Source organism: Eurytemora carolleeae, unplaced genomic scaffold, assembly GCF_000591075.1.
Source record: "Eurytemora carolleeae unplaced genomic scaffold, Eaff_2.0 scaffold429, whole genome shotgun sequence".
NCBI lineage: Eukaryota > Metazoa > Arthropoda > Copepoda > Calanoida > Temoridae > Eurytemora > Eurytemora carolleeae.
In genome coordinates, this window is record NW_019396398.1 from 104,220 (window position 1) to 127,118 (window position 22,899).

At 31.7% G+C, this 22,899-nt stretch overlaps 1 protein-coding gene across 1 annotated transcript; it reads left to right on the top strand.

Annotated features, from left to right (window-relative positions):
* Nucleotides 1–240: 240 nt before the first annotated feature.
* On the top strand, nucleotides 241–10,023 carry LOC111702440 (uncharacterized). The gene is made up of 18 exons (XM_023474121.1): nucleotides 241–273; nucleotides 645–686; nucleotides 1,662–1,775; nucleotides 2,141–2,213; nucleotides 2,315–2,388; nucleotides 3,360–3,501; nucleotides 3,570–3,608; nucleotides 3,929–3,974; nucleotides 4,148–4,203; nucleotides 4,295–4,491; nucleotides 4,547–4,653; nucleotides 5,003–5,114; nucleotides 6,027–6,192; nucleotides 7,266–7,381; nucleotides 8,386–8,421; nucleotides 8,835–8,953; nucleotides 9,023–9,132; nucleotides 9,855–10,023. Exons 3-18 carry the CDS (start codon nucleotides 1,734–1,736, stop codon nucleotides 9,959–9,961), a joined length of 1,542 nt encoding a protein of 513 aa, XP_023329889.1. The 5' UTR covers nucleotides 241–273; nucleotides 645–686; nucleotides 1,662–1,733; the 3' UTR covers nucleotides 9,962–10,023.
* Nucleotides 10,024–22,899: the final 12,876 nt, after the last annotated feature.

Sequence of the window (22,899 nt, forward strand, 5' to 3'; positions counted from 1 at the left end):
TTGTAAAGATTCTTTTATTTTTTTTAGTGAGGGTTGGCAACCTTTGGATCAATGTGCAATTGAATACGATTTTGAATCTAAGCAATGAATCTACCCTTTACTACTAAAGGTTTATTTTTGCCGCCTTCTGCATTTATATAAAAAACTTTAAAATCCAATTGGAAATTAAAAAGATGTGTTTGCAAATGCAGCAAACCAAGAAAGTGAATTAGTAAATCATTAAATAAAATTATGTTTAGGATTTCAAACAAGAACTTTGAGAACAGAATTAAGGAAATTTTTTTATCTTTTTTATTTTGAATGGTTAAGTATTTTAGTACTGGACTTCCAGTAAACTGTAATTGTAAATGTTAAAACATTGTGGATTTCAAAAAATTTAAAACAAAATAGAACTTTGAAAAATTTTTATTTCAAATATTCTTTTGCGTTACCACAAAAAAGTTAGGCCTGATCAGTTCAGCTGTTTTGACATTTTTGAATATAAACCAACAACTAATTGGTCAAGTCTGAATAAAAATGTTGGGCACGCCTACATGAAACTTAATTTTAATACAATTTATCTAGTTTCTTCATATTCATAAACTTCTTTGGGACTTTTTTCAATTATACTTTGGTTCTTTCGGAAAAAAGTAAAAAATGTTCAGAAAGATCCCTGGAAAAACTATGATAAACAGGATCTACATCAGGAACAAAAGAATATATTTCTACATGATCACGTTTATACTTTACCTACATTACTACATGATCACGTTTATACTTAACCTAAATTTCTACATGATCACGTTTATACTTTACCTACATTTCTACATGATCACGTTTATACTTTATCTACATTTCTACATGATCACGTTTATACTTTACCTACATTTCTACATGATTCTGTTTTTACTTTACCTACATTTCTACATGATCACGTTTATACCTTACCTACATTTCTACATGATTCTGTTTATACTTTACCTACATTTCTACATGATCACGTTTATACTTTACTTACATTTCTACATGATCACGTTTATACTTTATCTACATTTTTACATGATCACGTTTATACTTTACCTACATTTCTACATGATTCTGTTTATACTTTACCTACATTTCTACATGAGCACGTTTATACTTTCCGTATAAATATTTATATGGAAACTTATTACAAGTTATGATATATAATTGGTTTTAGTCAAATGCTTTTCCGGCATAAATGTTTTTAGTCATTTTTTATCCCAGTATAAATTTTATAGTCTTTCGCTATTCCGATATGAATTTTAATAGTCATTTGCTTTTCCGACATAAATCTCTATAGTTATTGGCTATCCCTCGACATAAATTTGTATTGTTATTTGCTGTTCCGACATAAATTATAATCATTTATAGTCTTTAATAAACAGATTGCATTCTGATTGCCTTCGTCTGAGCTAAATTTCTATCTGAAAATGGATGATTTTACAAATGTTATTTATTTGCAGATTTACATGGACAAACAAAGAACAAAGAAGAAAATGATCTCGTTTTATTAGAGAAAACCCCTGATATATTTCTCTTTGCTAATTTTAGATAAATGTTTTCAAGGCGTTGTGAATCGGGCATGCTACTTTTTAACTACTTACATTACGTCAACAGTCCCTTTAAGCTAGGTTTAATCAAACAATTCTTACTGTTAGTTAGTAACAAACCTTGTCAAGTTCGAGTCTGATCCGGATCTAGTTGTAAAATCTGAAGGTTCAGAGAAGATTATGGTTAAGGAGGATGTCAACATATCTTCATTTATGGCCCAGGTATAGATATTTTACACCTAGCCATGCAATTTGAGTTGACACTTATGACGTTTAAACAGCTGTACTGAAAGTGTACGCATTCTGTGTTGCCATCTATTGTACTTGACAACCTATTTGGGAGTACCCATGCGTAGTAAACTCGTATTTTAACCCTTGAAAGGCTTGCCTTAGAGTAAAAGTTTATTATCATAGTCATATTGCGATGGGATCGGAAACATTTTGGACAACAGTTCAAGATGTTGATGCCATTCCCTAAAATTCGATTAGAAATTGAGAACAAAATGTTCCTAATTTTTAAATGCTTTTGATCAGTTTGATATTAAAACAAAAATAAATAGGATTTCTACAATCAGCGCTGTAATTAGATTGTTCCAAGCTGTGATCGTATGTTCCTCTACTGTGAATGGCAAGGGAAAAAAGTTGAATGCAAAGACTTTAGTAAGTTTAAAAATTCATATTTTTTCAATTTTCAAAATAAAGTAAATGAAAACTTAAATTCCTTTGATATAAGGCCCTTTTAAAGCATATATATGTTTTAGTTGACATGAGAAAAACAGATTCTGGATTCTGCTGTTCATTTAACACCATCAATATTGCTGACAACTTTGAGAAGGGAGAGTTATTTAATTTTTAATGTTTGTCATTCTGCTCCTAAATTTTAATCAAAAGATCAAATGAAAAACTGATTAAATAGTAAAGTTTACCACTATAAATGAAATGAGCATTTAATTAGAAAATACGTTTTTTATTTTAAAAATGAAAGGGTTTAATAAAAATTATGTACAAGTTGAGGTTAGGGTTTTGAAGTTTTGCTTTCTTTAAATTTCAAACATCATCATCCATAATAGAAAAATTTCGAAATAATATTGTTGATAATTTATACATTACATAAGAATATTATTTACTCATTGCACAACAAAAATTCAATTAAAGGGACTGTAAACGTTATTTCAAGTGAACCTCCATGCAAAGATCGCAATGTCCGATATAAAGGGAGTGTTCGCGAACAATGAAAGTGGGTATAGGCTTAATGCGATAAAAAAAGCTCTTTTGATCGCTACTAATCTTACTTCTATCTGTTGCGTCTATAAGGAGAAAATTATTTAAAACGACTAAATACCGAAGAACGTAGTGTCCATACAAATTCAGAAAGATGCAACATTCAACTTGGATCGTAAACAAATCAATTTAATTCCTAACAAATCATTCAGATATTACAAACAATAGTCATCGATTATTTTTCGACGCATTCGTATAAAGTTAATATTTCATAATATTTTGTATTTTTTCATGATTTGAGAGTTACTTTTGAAAACATTTATTCCTGTTTCGATGATTTTTGATAATGAAGACGACATTTTCATATTTTCCAGGAATGATAGCAAGTAACAGAGAACCCTCAAAGGAAAATAAACAGTTTAAAGAAAACAAATCATTAAGATATATAATTCACACTTGATAAGACAAAGCTTTCAAGGGTATCGTTGTAAATCAGACATCTTTTCTCATTTTAAATTGATCAAAGACTGCCTTCATGAATCTACAAATTAATCAAAGTATATTTTTTTTGGTTATTACCTGTAGGAGCAAAGTAGTGAAGGTGTGGATGAAGATTATTACAGTGACTATGGTGATGATTACTCTGATGGAAATTACGATGAAGAACCTAATTCTTCAACTGAAGATACCACTTCAAACGGTGAAGATAGCACAAATACTCCAGGTGGTTGTATAACAATTTCAATTTTTTTTTTTTTTGATGTTTTCGTTTGTAATTTCTATTTCATGTTGAAGCCAGTGAAGATAGTTCAAGCACTTCAGAAGGCACAGCAGGTTGTTTTTAAAATTTCTGTTTTGGAATTGATTCTGAGAAAACATAAAAATCTGCAAAATGTTAAATTTTTATTGATCAATCATTTAAGGAAGAAGGCAGATAATTAAACGGAAAGGAAGAGGCAAAGTGTCATGGGACCTAATTTAAAAATTGCAAGATACATGTTTGTACTTTTAATTAAACTTTGAATCTGTGATTCATTAATTGATCCTGTAAGAACTATCAAAAGTAGTTGAACTGTTGGTAGTTCAGCCACTTATCTTTAATCATTTAATCTTTCCCAAATCCTTATTAACTTAATTGTTCAATTCTAATTCAGATTCTCAGACCTCCCCTCCTTTCAAATATCATGGGGTCCTTGCTGGGTAAGTAATACTTTCTCTTTTTTATTAGATACAGAAAAAAACGTAGGTCAAAACTTTTTTACAATTTGTGCCAATGTAAACTTCATAATAACAGCTTTATGATAAAATTCACATCAAAGTAAACATATGATTTGAATGTACACAATAGTTTTATAAAATAATATTGTTTGCAGCTATGAGAAAGATCCTGACAATTTGTGTTTAAACAAACCTAAACCCCCAAAACCAGGTAAATTTTTCAATGATTTCCCTAAAATTTGCCAGGAGAGAAACAAATAGGAAAACAGAAAGGAAAGATAACTTTGTTCATATTACTTCAGAGTCAACTAGAGAAGCTACTCCATCTGTGGCTCCAACAAAACCGATGAATGTGACCAAGAAGGAGAATGTAATATATCATACAAACCTTGCTGGTCCCAATCTTGGGTTCTCCTTTGTTGTTGATCCAAATTTTGCGGACGAATTTGTTAATGAATGGGATGAACACACTTCAACTAATTTTTTCACTGGGTTTAAGGTAATTATTTAACAATCCCTGCTATCCCACAATTGAGATTACTTGTGATTTAAAGGTTCTGATTCATTCTCCTGATGAGTTCCCAGAGGTATCAACTAAATCAATCCCCATCAATGGAGGAACAGAGACATTTATTGCATTGTCTGCACAAGTTACAAAATCGTAAGTAAAGAAATTTATAAAAGAATAAATTTAAACATTTGTCTTTTTCGTTTTGTAATAGTCTGCTTTCTGGGACAGATTTAATAAATAGCAAAAAATAGCTGAACTGCATTGACATAGATAAACCACTTCTCTTGAATGGCCGTTCATTCTAAAGAGAAATGGTTACACCATATCTCACTATTGGAAAATTTGGTCCCTGATCCATAAACTAAATTAAAAAAAGCAAAAGAATAAAAGAAAAAACAATTTTTCAAGAAAATATACACCCCTGGAAAAGTACGCAAAATTGCTGTGTATTCCTAAAGTTGGTTTTAATTTTCAATGCTAAATTTATTTAATGATTAAGAACGGAAAGTGTGGAATCAATGTCCACTACAAGAAGAGATTGTCTCCTGGGAAATGAGATCAATGTACCGGAATTAAATGTGAACCTCAATGTTTTCAAGTCTTACAGTCAGGTTAGCTATTGTGTTATTGACGTTTTAGAGATTGGGATTTACTTTTTGATAACATACTATTTCTTTGCATTATTTTTCAGATGTAATCATATTTTTGAATTTTTAGGCCACTACATGAAAACCTTATCTTGTGGGTAATAGTAAAATTCTGATTAAAGAATCTTATGCAACAAAAACCATATGTTCTGTCATCTTACATTATATGAGAACTGTGAAATTGCTTTTCATCCATAGATAAACTTTTGCCATGCCTTTCCCTCGAAATCGTCAAATTATACATAAGTTTAGAAATTAGAAATTGTACAGTACATATCACCTGATCTTAAATATATTTGTATATTGTGTATTTGCACAACTAGAGAAGAAAAATAGCCAGCATTACACAGTTGTAGATTGAATACTTGCTAGAGAAACCCTATCATTGTATTGTTGCATAATTGCACACTTCCCAATACAACCTTATGATTTCACATCTTAGACAGATTTGTATATATGGTTTCTTTAAATATCATGTTTTATGCTGTTACCTTTAGTGGGTGGTTAGAATGCAATTATAATGGTAGAAAGCAGGGAAAGCAATTTTTGGAATTTAATTCTTTGTTTTGAGCTTACTAGTAACTATAACAATGCCACAAATTAAAAATTTTTACTTTGGCAAATGAGCACATGGAAATTAAGCTAAAAGAATTTACAGTGTTTAAGAACTAAGACATAGATGAATGAATTTGCACTATATCAGTCCAAAATTATACTCACATAAATTACTTCTTAACTTGTGCAAATCAACTTGAATTACAAAAATCATAAACTAAGAGAAACTCTTGGATCCCATGAGAAAGTAAACAACCTAGCGTTTTCTTATATTTCAAAACCGCTGGATAGACTGAAAAGTTAATTCATGATGATCTATAGGCCAACTGCTTGCTGGAATGTCGAGCTGCAGCTACCCTTCATCTCTGCAACTGCTTGATGTATTACTTTCCTCAATTTCCAAAGAAATTTGTTGCTGCATACATGACTGAGGGGAACAACACAGCATGCACTTTTGACCAGCTTCAGTGCTTAATTAAGGAAAGAGGTATTTGATGGGTAAACACAATACGCGATAAATATTACACATGTTCAAAGTGAAATGAAATATGAGGGTTGTATGGTTTAGAGTAGGCTATTAACTAATACCTTAACGAGAAACTGATTTTTAGAAATTATAGCTTATTATCCCTCAATTGCAAAAATAAAATCAGTCTAGAAGTGTAAAATGCCTATGGCTCTTTGGAAGGAACATGTGACAGTTGACTTTTTTAGAAGTAACACCCCTAAGCTATGTTTTCTGAAATACACCAGTGCTCTGAGATTTTAAAAGCTTAAACCCAAGTTGTAAAACATGGACTCGAGCTTAGATAGAAACCAAGTCAGGATTGGTTCAGATTCAAACAATGAGAGACTGTTTAGAAAGCTTTCTCTCTGTAGCAGACAGATTGTCGTGAGATCAGCTGAGGCAAGGAGATGTAAATTTCGAAAATTCAAACTTTACTTAGATGCATTCTTTTCATAGTATATGTTTATTTCATACATTTGATCAAATTTGACATTACAAAACATTTCCAAGATTTTAAATTTACAAATATAATAGTTTTTACAAAATTTATGATCATCAACTTTTGAAGACCCAAGACTTAGAGAACTAAAACCCAAAGATGGTTGGTTTTTACTAAACTCGAGGCCATAAAAAACCTAAGTCTTGACTTGAGCTTTACTTGGATCTAAGTAGACGCTAAGACCAGATTTTCATAGTATGTTTATTTTATATATTTAATAAAATTTGACAACACAAAGGATTCCCAAATTTTAAATGTACAAATATAAAAGATTTTACAAAATTTATGATCATCAGCTGCAGAAGAAATGAGAATTAAAGAGAGAGAAACCCAAGATGGTTGGTTTTTACTAAACTCAAGGCCATCCAAAACCCGGGTCTTGACTTGAGCTTTACTTGGGTCTAAGCAGCCTCAAAGACTAGGGTTTTCTCAGGTTTAAGCTTTTAAAAACTCATCTCAGATTTAACTTGGGTTTAAGCTGTTAAAATCTCCTGGTAATTAGTTTAATTGCTCGAACAGTATGGCCAAATTACTGTAAAAATTTTTGTTGCAGGCCTGTTAAATGCAAATGTTGGAAAGACAAAAGACAAAGTGACTGGACACCCTGGAGTTCTAGATGGAATTATCTGTGATTGTCCTGATGACTGTGATCAAACATTGTATACTCAGGTTGGCATTCAGAGCTATGATTAACTCTTGAGATCAACACATTTGTAAAGGAGTATTGTTAATCTTGAACCCCTGTGGGCAATTTTTAATTTAAGGATAAATACTTAATATTGATCCACAGATTCACAAAACAAAAGTTCAGACATAGTTAGTTCTCTGCTGAGGCTTTACTTGGGTCTAAATGGGCATTTATAATTTTGGACAGGGATGGAAATTATTAACTTTTAGCTAGCTAGAGGTGTCTGAACTATCTACTGCTGGTTCAATTTTAAACCACAATTTAAAACGATTCAGGAAGGATTTGAATTGGTGTTTTGTATAAAATTGTGTAAGTTTATAACCTATACAATTCTAACCTGGAAGCTCATACTATCGCATGACTCCCATTTTATATGTCTGAAATACAAAAATGTTTAATTTTACTTTTTACTACGCCGATCGGTATGGAAGTGAACTTTTTAGGCTCTGTAAGGCCCAAAGAAAACTCGGTGCCGCGCTTTACTCGTCCACCGCTCCTTCGCGGGTCCTCTATTCATTTGCGCTCACTCGTACCAGGCTCGTATCACGCTTATTCTAAAAGTTCAAAGTTTTTAAAGGGACTCTTCCTGACAATTTGGGTGGGTTGTCCAAATCGCTGTACTCGAAGGAATTGGGATGGTTTAGCCAGCCTCAGAGTTTCAAATTTGAAGAGGCAGTAGACATTGGATTCATTTTACAAATAAGGGCATATGTACAACTTTTTTGTTTGTGATATTTCTGCAATATCTTTATAAGTGCGAGGTTCTGGGGTTTGAACCTATGACTAACAATGTGGAAGTTATAAGGTTGCTATACTTCAGTGATCTCACCAGAACTGGTTACACAGACTAACCACCCCACCTATTTAATTTCATTACATTCGTCCCTGTTCCACTTTTTTTCTATTAAATCTGAGATTGCCCAAGCAATCTGATGAATAAAATAACATATGCTTTATTTTAATATAAATTGTTTTCCATTTACAGGAAATCACTTCAGTTGCACTTGTGGATAACAATAATGTAAGTTTGAACAACCACTTTTTTAAATTAAGAATTTAATTAATAACAATACATGAATTATCTTTTAAAGGGAGAGACAGGCGAGGTAGCAAATTTGAACTGAGAGTGCAGTATTATATAGAACATGTTTTGGATAGATTAAAAAACAATGAGATGTTTTTACTGTGTATAATTTCTAAGAAAGAGCACAAATTTGATTGTTAAATTTGACCAGAAAAGATAGTCCACAGAATTTTTTTTTTTTAATTATTCAATTTAATATTCATAATTCTTAAATAATTGTAATAAACATATCTTCTGCAAACCATCCTTTCTGGGAAAATTTACCTCTATAATACTGCACTCTTGGTTGCCTAGTCAGTCTCTCCTTCAAACTTAATTGAAAGTGACAATGTCAGACTTTAAATTTAAAGGCATGGTTCAGCAAGATACTTTGCAATCGAGGTGGAAATTGTACTGCTTCAAACCAGATCTACAAGCAGGAGTATGATGCCTTTGACCAATACTATGATCGGGATAGTTGTGTTGAAGAGTAAGTAATTACTTTGTTTATCAGTCATTTCAAAAGCTTCTTATAATATTGTCCAACTCATTATTTCAGGACTTTCAAGAAGAAGATGTTAAAAAACTCCTTGGTTCATGTATTTTTCAAACAAGTTGGGGTGACCAAGTATTCAAAGGACCAGCTGTTTGGTTGGGTAGATATCCTGGGTATGTTACGTAACAAAAACAAAGGAAGTTAGAAGACATCTTTACACTTTAAACTAGTAATGTACAATACCTTGGTTAACATTTTAAAATATCTTTTCAATTTTAGCAGTACTGTAGGTATGAAAGGAGTAGGGAAGGGAGGGTAGGAAAGAATAAAAGTGGGGTGGGTATCTTCATATTTGTATAACATATCAATTACAAATGTAACAAAGTTCTTAACAATTGCATACAAGTGAATTATGGTGTGGGGAAAATTCAAAGTTTGGAAGGTATCTTCCCCTGCCCACAAAACCTTGAACTAATACATTTTAGTTTAAATTTATCTTCTCACAAGCAAGTTGTGACTTTCAATCTCAATTTGACCCTTTAAGCTTAAATTACTCAGCTTTTCTATTTATACATTTTTGTAAGCATGCGTTTTAAATGAACAAGTAAAGCTAGACAACTCCTTTGGTTTAAAAATTTTTGATTTGTAGACCAACACATGATCAAAAGTAGAGGAAACTAAAGGCATCTTGCTCTGGTTAGTCCAGGGCGGGGTTAACATTTGACAATATTTAGAGAAAGCAAATGTATATATAGAGTAAACAATTTTGAAAGTTGTAACATTTATCAATTTTTTGCTGAAACCTTTTAAAAGTTCATAAACCTTTTAAAAAACTAATCAAGTTATTGGCCATCTGAACATCAGACAATATGAAAATTATATTTCCCAATTCTAGCACTGGTGGGAGGAACCTTTGGTCTCTGCAATGGGTTCTGTTTACTGAGTGGAATGGAAGTTCTTTACTTCATCTTCCTACACAGATATCTAAAGAAGAAAGACTAGGAAAGAAGATGGTGGATATAGCAAGCTGGATTTGAATAATGCTAATAAATTACAACAGCACACATCATTTAAACTCTCATCACGCACAATGTTTGCTACTGTTATACCTTTTTATGAACTAGCATAACTCAGAACAGCTAGTTCCTGATTCTGCAATTCAATGGTTTATTATCAACATTTATGTTAATAATAGTTAAGAGTCTAAGAATCCCTTTCTCAATTTAATAGGTTTAAGTTAATTCATTATTTAAGATTGTTGTGCCCAGAGAACACCTTTTTAGATTTTTTATCCATTATGTTTTTATACATCAGCATTTTAACTAACTTCTTTGAATTTTTTTATGATTTGATTCTAATCTTAGTGATATGCCTAATAAAATCAATTGCAGCTTTTCTAATCTCAAAAGACTTGCTTTAAGTAAGAGTAAAAATTTTCATATTCTTTATTTGACACATATCAAAATATGACTTCTATTATTTTAACAGTCTATTAAGATATTACTAACTATATAATCAATTTGTGTGATTATTACATATAATAAATATAAAATAACTAAATTGTTGCACCTTTTGATCGTTTAAAGACACAGAGTAGAGGATTTTTATAAAGAGGGAGGATAAGAGTCTCGTCTCCCCTTTCATCCTGTAAAGAAGTTTAAAGTGATAAATGTTCACAAGTTATACTGAGTACCACAATAATGCAGCATAATTCCTTGACAATATAAATGTCCAGATATAATATAGTCTAGAAATAAATTTAAACAATTTAATCATGAAGTAGCAAGGAATATTTACATAAATAACAATAAAATAAATATACCTAATACAGGCTAATTTATTTTAGACACAAATATATATATATTTAGTGAACTTGATCAGAACTCGATGGGGTGTGAGACCAGAGGTTCCAGCTCACCAGATATTTTCCAGATGCTAAAATAGATATTTAGTTTTACTAGATTAGTCATTAGTTTTCTCCGTCTCCAATGTTTCAGACGAGTAGTTTTCCCTCAACACTGTTAAGTCTTCATCAAAACCAGCCCGGCCATTCAGCTACTCAACATGCCAACAATCTCCTGGACAGCCATTCTTAGTCCCCTACCCACTGTTGTTACCATCATTCATAGGGATTACAAGCCTAGAAATGTAGAGCTCCTTGCTCCTGGTTGGGAAACTTGTTCTCCGGCAGGAGGATGTGCGTTTCCTACCTGCCGGTCCCTCTACTCCTCTAGTCTACTTTCAGGATTCACTAAATTCCAGGAGGTGTCTAATTTATTATGGAGCTTCAGTTTTGGTCTTTCCAGCACAACCCTCCACTTCAAGATCTGGTGTCAGGACAGCAATATTGTGGGACCCCTGCCATCTAGTCAAAACTTTTCATAAATCCTAACAATGATAGCAGAACTACTCTTTGGCCAGAAGCTGTTCCTTTATCCTTTGTCTCAACTGAAGTTTGTGTCAGAGCCTTCATCTCTACTAATATAATAGATAATAACGTGCGCTACCAACAAAAAATAATGCTTGAATGACGACTTGAAACTATTTTAACTATGACGATCTGAAGATTGAAGTTTCATCCCTGATTAGTGAACGAAGTTTGTGAATGGTGTATTCAATTAAGAAAAAATAAGTGTTTAATAGCTGCAGGGTAAATTCAATTAATAAGCAAAGACTTTAATGTTGTCTCATACATCTCATCCTTTGTGTGTCATCCTATTATAAAGCACGACTGGTTACAGTCACTTGAATTAAATTGTTCTGTAACTGCCATGAGTAAGGGATGGTGCATTTGGCAAATTGAGGAGCTAAACCAACTTTGATACTTAGACTTTAAGGTTCCAATTTCGCGAAGATGATTTGTAAAAAGATTTGGCGAAAACCTAGGATTTTAAGGAAAGTTAAAAAATTTCGCCAAAGAGATTAAACGAAAATTTGAAAACCATTTACAGTTTTCTTTGTTTATTTATTTAGCTGTGATCTATGATTTTTAAGCTGGTTATTATATCTTTATCAAAAATTCAAATCAAATATGTGTAATTAGATTTTTGGAAGGGGGGGGGTCTTGACCTCACAAATATCATTTAAAGTTCAAATTAACGAGATATATAAAAATAAGTTTTTTTGTAAATTTCTCATTGCTTTTGAACTGTAAACTGGGAAATGCTCCTTGAAAAAAGGCTATTGGGTAAAAAATGTCTTCATATTAGACTCCATAAACCTTAAGAATTCAGGGATTGGTTCTGTCCAATGTAAAACTTCAAAAAAGATAATTGATGACCTCCTCTAATTCCCAATTAACTTTTCTAAATAATCCTATTTTCTATTTTCTATTTTCTATTTTCTATTTTCTATTTTTTATGTTATATTTTCTATTCTCTATTTTCTATGTTATATTTTCTTTTTTCAGTTGGACCCCAAACTGGGAAATTAATGATGAAGAAAATGAACCGGGAGAAAACATTGAAAGAGAGTAAAATCATTATATATCTCAGAAAAAGAAGTTTATCTTTCTAATCTTTTATATATGTTTACTCTACTAGGTATTTACGGTGCTTCGCGTATCTTTTCAGTAAAAAATTTTGTCTTTAATATTGTTTTTTTAAACGGTAATTTATCTTCGTAAATTTCGCGGATTTTCTGTTTTTTAGAAACTAACTGTTTTCAAACTTTTCAAAGTGAACTGTTTAGAAACCTTTAGATATATACCACTAGAAATTTAGGCGTAATCAGCTCAGCGTTTTCAAACTTTTTGGATACATGCTTTAACAAACCAAGAAAAAAGACAAATATTATATCTTCTTCTTTGCTATTCTGGGTGGGTGTTCGTTTGTTTGTTTGTTTCTTTCCAATAAACGTCAAAAGGGCTGAGCCGATCGGGTCTAAATTTTTTGTTTCGAATGGACATGTCCCCACTCCCCAGGGAAGGTTTATAAATGATCAAAATTTCACAAATTTGCCTCCAACAAAATTCGATTTTTATTAAATGTTGAAAATCTTTATTTATAAAATCAGGAATTTTAATTGTTTTTGTATTACAATATATATACAAAGAGAAAATGTTGACAATTGAAATCATCAAAGCTTAGTTTTGGATATATACATATCCATATTATAAAAATAATTTGTATGATAGAAAATATGTCGTAAAATATGATCACATTCTTAAAATGTTAACCTTAAAATGTGTGGGTTTCTAAGCTAAATATAGATGTTTTCATTTCAATTTTACAAGTTTAATTTACTTTTTAGAAGTTAGATTAAACATATGTTTAGTTGTTCCTCCAGTCTTTTATGTTTCTCTGCAACAAACATTTATCTTCATGGAATAAGTAAAGTTTCAAGAACTAAAAATACTGAAAATTAAATATGGCGGAAAATACTGAAAATTAAAGATGGTGAAAAATACTGAAAATTAAAGATGGTGGAAAATACTGAAAATTAAAGATGGCGGAAAATACTGAAAATTAAAGATGGTGGAAAATACTGAAAATTAAAGCTGGTGGAAAATACTGAAAATTTAAGATGGCGGAAAGTACTGAAAATTAAAGATGGTGGAAAATAATGATAATTAAAGATGGTGGAAAATACTGAAAATTAAAGATGGCGGAATATACTGAAAATTAAAGATGGTGGAAAATACTGAAAATTAAAGATGGCGGAAAATACTGAAAATTAAAGATGGTGAAAAATACTGAAATGAAAATTAAAGACGGTGGAAAATGATGAAAATTAAAGATTGTGGAAAATACTGAAAATTAAAGCTGGTGAAAAATAATGAAAATTAAAGATGGTGGAAAATACTGAAAATAAAGATTACGGAAAACAATAAAATAAAGAAAACTATTTGGATTTTGATAAGTAACAATTTGCCTTCTACACTTTCACTCAGTACTCGTTTGCCAAGTTTTCATTCGCCTATTACGTATTCGCCTTGTACACATTAGCCTAGTAGTCATTCGCCTAGTACTCATTCGCCTAGTACTCATTCTCCTATTACGTATTCGCCTAGTACTCATTCGCCTAGTACTCGTTCGCCTATTACTCATTCGCCTAGTACTCATTCACATAATACGCATTCGCCTAGTACTCATTCGCCTGTATAACAATTAGCCTATACATCAGTTTGCCTGTATAACATTTTTCCTACTTATCATTTTGCCTGTGTAACAAATGGTGAATTATTTGCAATATAGCATTTTTTCGGGTTCATTTGAACTATTTCTATGTTCATTTGAACTAGAAACTGCAACGCTCGGCCCCCTGGTCTATCCTTGTCGCAGCTCTCGGTCTTGAAACTGTCTTAACCCTACCTAACCCTAAAATAACACACACATTTGAACTAAATTGAAAAATTGACAAAATTTGCAGTGTTTCAAGAAATTCACGGTTTAGGCGAAAAATACACTCAAGTGTTTTATAGGCAAACTGTTATACAGGCAAAATGTTATAAAGGCAAACTGTTATACAGGCAAACTGTTATACAGGCAAATGTTATACAGGCAAACTGTTATACAGGCGAATGAGTACTAGGCAAATGAGTACTTGGCAGATGAGTACTAGGCAATGAATACTAAGCGAATGAGTACTAGGCGAATAAGTAATATTCTTTATTCATTTTCGCGAAAAAAAATGTTTAAGAAAATTTTCCCATCGATTCGCGAAAGTTTTCGTTCACTGTTTCAGGGGGGAGTCCATACCTCCCCCCCTGGATTTTTACAAAGTCCGAAGCTTTTCATCCATGACCACCGACAGGTTGGTCAACTTGGGAAGAATGGTCTATACCTCGTTTGTCTTACACATCATTTGTCCTTCACCTCATTTATCCTACACATCATTTTTCCTTAACCTCATCTGTCCTTCACATCATTTTCCCTTCAACTCATTTGTCCTTCAAAACATTTGTCCTACATTTTTCCAAAACATCATTTGTCCTACACATCACTTTTTCTACACATCATTTGTCATGCCAATCACTTATCCTACACCTAATTTGTCCTACAAATCATTTGTCCTACACTTTATTTGTCCTATACCTCATTTATCCTAAACCTCCTTTGTCCTAAACCTCATTTGTTCTAAACCTTTTTTTCCTAAGCCTCATTTGTCCTAAACCTCAATTGTCCTACACATCCTTTGTCCTACACATCATTTGTCCAACACATCATTTGTCCTACACATCATTTGTCCTACACATCATTTGTCCTACACATCATTTGTCCTACACATCATTTGTCCTACACATCATTTGTCCAACACATCATTTGTCCTACACATCATCTGTCCTTAACCTCATTTCTCTTACACATCATTTGTCCTAAACCTCATTTGTCTTACACATAACTTGTCTTACACATCATTTGTCCTACACATCATTTGTCTTACACATCATTTGTCATACCAATCACTTATCCTACACCTAATTTGTCCTACACCTTATTTGTCCTACACCTCATTTGTCCTAAACCTCATTTGTCCTAAACCTTTTTTTCCTAAGCTTCATTTGTCCTAAACCTCATTTGTCCTACACATCCTTTGTCCTACACATCATTTGTCCAACACATCATTTGTCCTACACATCATTTGTCCTACATATAATTTTTCCTATAACCTCATTTCTCTTACACATCATTTGTCCTAAACCTCATTTGTCTTACACATAAATTGTCTTGCACATCATATGTCCTACATATCATTTGTCCTACACATCATTTGTCCTACACATCATTTGTCCTACACACCATTTGTCCTACACATAATTTGTCCTACACATCATTTGTCCTACACACCATTTGTCCTACACACTATTTGTCCTACACATCATTTGTCCTACACAGCATTTGTCCTACACACTATTTGTCCTACACATCATTTGTCCTACACACTATTTGTCCTACAGATCATTTGTCTAACACATCATTTGTCCTACACACCATTTGTCCTACACACCATTTGTCCTTCACACTATTTGTCCTACACATCATTTGTCCTACACATCATTTGTCCTACGCATCATTTGTCCTACACATCATTTGTCGTACACATCATTTGTCCTACACATAATTTGTCTTACACATCATTTGTCCTTCACATCATTTGTCCTACACATAATTTGTCCTACACACCATTTGTCCTACACATCATTTATCCTACACACCATTTGTCCTACAGATCATTTGTCCAACACACCATTTGTCCTACACATCATTTATCCTACACACCATTTGTCCTACACATCATTTGTCCTACATATCATTTGTCCTACATATCATTTGTCCTACACATCATTTGTCCTACACATCATTTGTCCTACACATCATTTGTCCTACACCTTATTTGTGATCCACCTCAATTGTCCTTCAAATTGAAAGACAATGTCTGAAAAAGTGAAATTACCCCTTTATCTGTTTTATTTTCATCTAAAGCTTTTCTCAACTTCGGCTCAAATAAGAATTCCCTTTTTACAAAATAAAATCTTCTGCGGAATACAATTCTCGGATTTGGATAAATCTAATAATTGGCCTGTCAAATACTTTGTGTCAAATACTTTCGGGAATGTTCTATTATGGAGTAATCTGCAACCACAAATAATATTCTAAAAAATATATCCACTAAGCTGAAACATATCAAAATAAGTCATTTCCGCCCACACAACATATAAACACTTAATATCTAACCGCAAAACATATAAAAAATCATATCTAACAACAGAAACATATAAAAACTTATTAATCCACACACAATATCATAGTAAAGCATAAAAAAAATACAAAACTTAGTTATATAAAACATATCCATATCATAACTTAACATAGTTATACAAAACATATCTATATCAAATCATATCCCAAAGAAACAGTTAGATACTAAACACATACAACTAAAAAATAAATCAATATATAAATAATCAAAATATAGCATATCCAATTTAACAACATGTTCATAACAAACCAGATCACAAACTAACAAACAAACAAACAAGCAAACAAAAATATATCAAATATATCAAAACACAAAATATATCTAATTCTGTCTTTTTTTACTTTAAAGTGAAAAATAAATAATTTTGATTTCAACTTTATTTGTATTATCTCATTAGCTATAATTGGCCAAACGGCTGGCCCAAAATGGCAAAATTTTTTTAAGGTATCCCGTGCCCGGGGTTTAACATAGGAAAAATTAAATAAAATTTTTGTTCAAAAATCGATTTTTTTTTCAAATCGAAATTTTTTCCTTTTAAAAATATATTTTTTTTTTTAAATCCGATTCTTAAAAAAATTCCACAGGCAACGCCGGGCACTTCAACTAGTTTGTAATAAAATAGATAATGTAATGATTATTCAATATGTTTTCTTGGCTCTTTTTTTATCAAGAAGTAAATTGTAAATCTAATAAAACCATCTGTAACTTCGTTTAGTCATCAAATTGGGAACAAATTGCCCTTTCTCCGGATCAAATGAAAAATACTTTAATCGCCCTGTAATATAATTCGATTTTGTAGTTTTTCACTATTTTCAAATTATTATGAAATAAGTTTTTTTTTTTTATTTTTCCGACTTTCTTTAAATCTAAAACTTTTATTTAATAAACAACAATGAAGATAATTAAAGTAAAAATGTTGTTTTCTCTTGGAGGGGGGGGGGAATATGATGATTTGATAAATTTAAAGAACTCAATCTTTCATGACATAATTTAATATATATATTCTGTTAGCTTTCACGATATAATATAATTGTTATTTAATATCAGAGGGCGTTCAACTTTTAATAGTTGCTTAATCTTTCAGAATTTTCTCTTCAAAAAAAATTAAAATTTTTTTTGCAAATTTATAATTTTTTTCGTGGATTTTCAAAACTTTACTGAAAACCAAAAATTGGTGGAGAGGATAAGGGTTGAGTACAGGTATAAAGTAAAATGGAGTAAATAGATGGAGAGTTAGTGATAAAGGAAAATGGAGGTTGGTTTGGACATTCAAGAGCGAAGAAATCAACAGTTTAAGATTCTCCGTTGCATTACTCACACATCTACTAGCATATATATAGTATATATGGTTGCATACAAACATGTTTTTGTTGCAAAAAAAAACTATTTGGTCGCATACAAACAATATTTGGTTTCATACAAACAATATTTGGTTTCATACAAACAATGTTTGGTTTCATACAAACAATATTTGGTTTCATACAAACAATATTTGATTGCATACAAACAATATTTGGTTGCATACAAACAATATTTGGTTTCATACAAACAATATTTGGTTGCATACAAACAATATTTGGTTGCATACATACAATATTTGGTTTCATACAAACAATATTTGGTTTCATACAAACAATATTTAGTTGCATACAAACAATATTTGGTTTCATACAAACAATATTTGGTTCCATACAAACATTGTTTGGTTGCATACAAACAATATTTGGTTTCATACAAACAATTTTTGGTTGCATACAAACAATATTTGGTTTCATACAAACAATGTTTGGTTGCATACAAACAATGTTTAGTTGCATACAATCAATGTTTGGTTTCATACAAACAATGTTTGGTTACATACAAACAATGTTTGGTTTCATACAAACAATGTTTGGTTTCATACAAACAATGTTTGGTTTCAAACAAACAATGTTTGGTTTCATACAAACAATGTTTGGTTTCATACAAACAATATGTGGTTGCATACAAACAATATTTGGTTTCATACAAACAATATTTGGTTGCATACAAACAATGTTTGGCTTTCTACAAGCAATGTTTGGTTTCATAAAAGCAATGTTTGGTTGCATACAAACAATATTTGGTTACATACAAACAATATGTGGTTGCATACAAACAATATTTGGTTTCATACAAACAATATTTGGTTGCAAACAAACAAAATTTGGTTGCATACAAACTATTTTGGTTGCACACATATATTATTTGGTTGCATACATATATTATTTGGTTGCATACATACATTATTTGGTTGCATACATATATTATTTGGTTGCATACATATATTATTTAGTTGCATACGTATATTATTTGGTTGCATACGTATATTATTTGGTTACATACATATATTATTTGGTTGCATACATATATTATTTGGTTGCATACATATATTATTAGGCTGCATACATATCTTTAATATAAAATAAGGTTTTTTAAATTGTGTGTATACTACAAAATTAAAAATAAATAAATTAATTTTTCATTTAACGGGTATAATTTGGGTATAATTTGGGTAGATATCAAAAGCCCAGGGTATTTAAAAACCCACACATCTGATTAACCTTCTCAAAGGGTGAGGTCTAAACAGCTGATGATTTTTTTAATTATTTTTGTTAGATGCCATTTATAGGATTTATTGGGCTAAGCGTTTAATTGATAAAGTAGATTAATTACATCACAGTTATTCCTGGTAAATGGTAATAAAGCAACGCTACAAGCTCATAGATTAAATAGATTAAAAGGACTGCCCTCTGAGCGGCAAGCGCATAGATTAAATAGATTAAAAGGACTGCCCTCTGAGCTGCAAGCTCATAGATTAAATAGATTAAAAGGACTGCCCTCTGAGCTGCAAGCTCAAGTTATGGATCGTTTTCACTTCTTTGAGAAACGATAGTTTCGTTTTAAAACGGTCGTTTTAAAAACGATAGTTTTTAAAAAGATCAAACGAAAATATGTGGCCGCAGTGCTCGGCCCCTAGCCTGTCCTAGCCGCAGCGCTTGACCCAGAAAGTGTCTTAACCTAACCTAACCCTAAATAATAAAAAATAAATAATAATAAATTTGCTGAAAAATAAGTGGTCATGGACAAAATTGATAGGAGGGGGGGGGGGGGCGGGTCCAAAACTCGTTCTCTAGGACTGACCCGACTTAAACAGTCCCATTGTTATTCTGACGTGGACTTTTTAAAATTAAAGTTCACTTGAAATTATGTGGACAGTCCCTTTCAGCTGTTTTATTTAATTCATAAACATTATATGTTTCTTTAATTATTTGTTTGATTGTGAACGTGATTAACTTTGTAATTATTAATGAACTATGAATATTTGAGTAAAAATGCTAAACGGTATAAACACAATTATATTTTTAATTCGGTTTAATCTTCAAAAACAACTTCACATGCATATAAATATACTTTAAACTTTAGTCTAAGATTAGTCTTCATTACCCCTTTCTGTCATAAAATTGAAAGATATGAATAAATAATAATCTCCAAGGGTATAATGCAAGGAAAGTTAATTGCGGTCGTGTATACTCTGCGTACACATTGAAACCAGTTCTCTTTGGGTGGAATATGTAAACAAGAATAGATGCATCAGTGTTTGCTTAGTATCCGAGCATTAAATTTTGATACTTTTGATAATTCACATAATAGTTTCCTATGACCAGAATATATCATTAATTTTTTTATGTGAAAGATGGATCCCATGTCAGGCTTTGACATCCGTGTTGTGTTTACATTACCGCCCAGAGACAGTACACTGCAGTACAAAAGATGTGTACACTTCTGAAATAACTTTCCTTGCATTACATCCTTGATAATCTCAAGCTCACATCGATATTTTTAACAAGACCACTTTAATCTAAAGTCTGCATGCTCTTACGCATGTCAAGGGTTACAAAAAGTATAACTAACTTTGTTATGTAAAGCTAATACGACACTTCAAAGTCGACCTAATTCCTAATTTCCAGAGCTCTCTCGATTTCTGTGAGAAAAAACCAAAGTTTTTTTCATGCTTAGCGATAACGTGAAAACTATTTTTTTTTAAATAAATATTTGTTCATATTTAATCCTGATTGAATTATCATCAGATTTACATCTTGGATCAATGTTCTATATTCTAGATTCAGAACCTTCTTCTTTTAATAATCTTATTGCCCCGTGTAATCAAATTACTTATTTATATTCAGTGGGACTCAAAACTGGGAATGGGAAGACGACTATTAGTTGTGAACATAAAAACAACAGTATAGTGCATCTTGTACTGTACAACAGTATAGTGCATGTTGTACTGTACAACAGTATAGGACATGTTGTACTGTACAACAGTATAGCACATGTTGTACTGTACAACAGTATAGTGCATGTTGTGCTGTACAACAGTATAGTGAATGTTGTACTGTACAACAGTATGGTGCATGTTTTACTGTACAACAGTATAGTACATGTTGTACTGTACAACAGTACAGGGCATGTTGTGCTGTACAACAGTATAGTGAATGTTGTACTGTACAACAGTATGGTGCATGTTGTGTACTGTACAACAGTATAGTGCATGTTGTAGTGTACAACTGTATAGGGCATGTTGTACTGTAGAACAGTATATAGTGCATCTTGTACTGTAGAACAGTATAGTGCATCTTGTACTGTACAACTGACGACAAAGGTTAAATTTTTGTTTAAGTTAAATTAAAGTCTTTGATCCATAAATTGGAAACTGGTAACAGGATTACAGGATTAGGTGAAAATATTGGAAAATTTATAGAATTTCACGACTTTTTATTTTAAAGAAGGAAAAGAACGTAATTTCCAGTTACCCGCTATTGACAGATTCACAACAAAAGCTTTGTCTGATCAAGTATTAATTAGATATCCATGTTTTTATTTTTGAAAACTGACAACTTTCATCAGAGGTTTCTCTACTGAAGGGGTTTGGGAAACAATAAAGAATTTATTAGAATTAAACACTTTTCTAGCGAGAAAATCTTCCACATTATTGTAAACCGGATGGACATGCCCCTCACACAGATTCAGCCTGCTTATGAAAAGTTTCATCAATTTTTAAGACAGGGTCGACTTTGCAGTGTCGCAACGCCTTAAACTTTGATCTTACCGCTCTAACTCACTTATGCTTTTCTGTAGCTCTTTTCATGTACATTTTAGCACTATAAAGCTCTTGTTGTCAGCTTTGGTCAAAATTGTAATCGATTTTTTCTTGAGAGCTTTAGACCTATAAATCCCAGTGCCCTCTTTAAATATAAGGTCCTTTAATACTACGACGTGCAGTCTCTTAAAATATGAATATCTAAACAGCAAAATATAAAATTTTTAAACCCTAAATAATGTTATTCAAGTTTTGTTTGTTTACTTGTTGTTGATCAGAATTGGACCAAAACAAACAATTGTTTTTTTTAGGAATAGCAAAATTTGAGTGTATGGGAAAACAGTGTGTTTAATGTAATAGACTTATATTTACCAGAAAATCTCATACAGGGACTGTAAGCTTAACTTTTCAGTGACCCTTCATGCAAATATGGCAATACCCGATTCACAACGATACCCTTGAACCCTTAATTGGATCAATAATGCTTGGAATATATTGTCGTCTTTTCGATTTAAAAGTGTTATTTCTGATCATTCGTATTTCTATTTCTGTAAAAGAAATGCACAGGTCACTTTTATTGAGAAGTCACTATTGAAAAGAATCAGTTTTAAAAAATGTATAATATTGATATCCAATATAAATCAGGCATTACCATCTTTGCTTGTAGGGTTATTTCGTTATTTTTAACCTTTAACTTGACATTATAAGTAGACTCTGAAAGTTAAGAAGTTATGGATCGTTTTCACTTCTTTGAGAAACGATAGTTTCGTTTTAAAACGGTCGTTTTAAAAACGATAGTTTTTAAAAAGATCAAACGAAAATAAACTGTTTTTCATTTTTGACGATCGTTAACGACGACCCTTCGTTAGAGATCGTGCATGATCTTTTAAGAAAAAATCAATTTCTTGGCCGAAAAAAAATCAATAGATCAGAAATCCCATAAAACAATTTAATCCAACACCTGTGGCCTTCCGCAGCCATGACATTGTCCACAGACTTCTTAATATCCTTCATATCCTTCATATCCTTCATATCCTTCATATCCTTCATATCCTTCATATCCTTCATATCCTTCATATCCTTCATATCCTTCATATCCTTGTCCTCGTCACCTAAT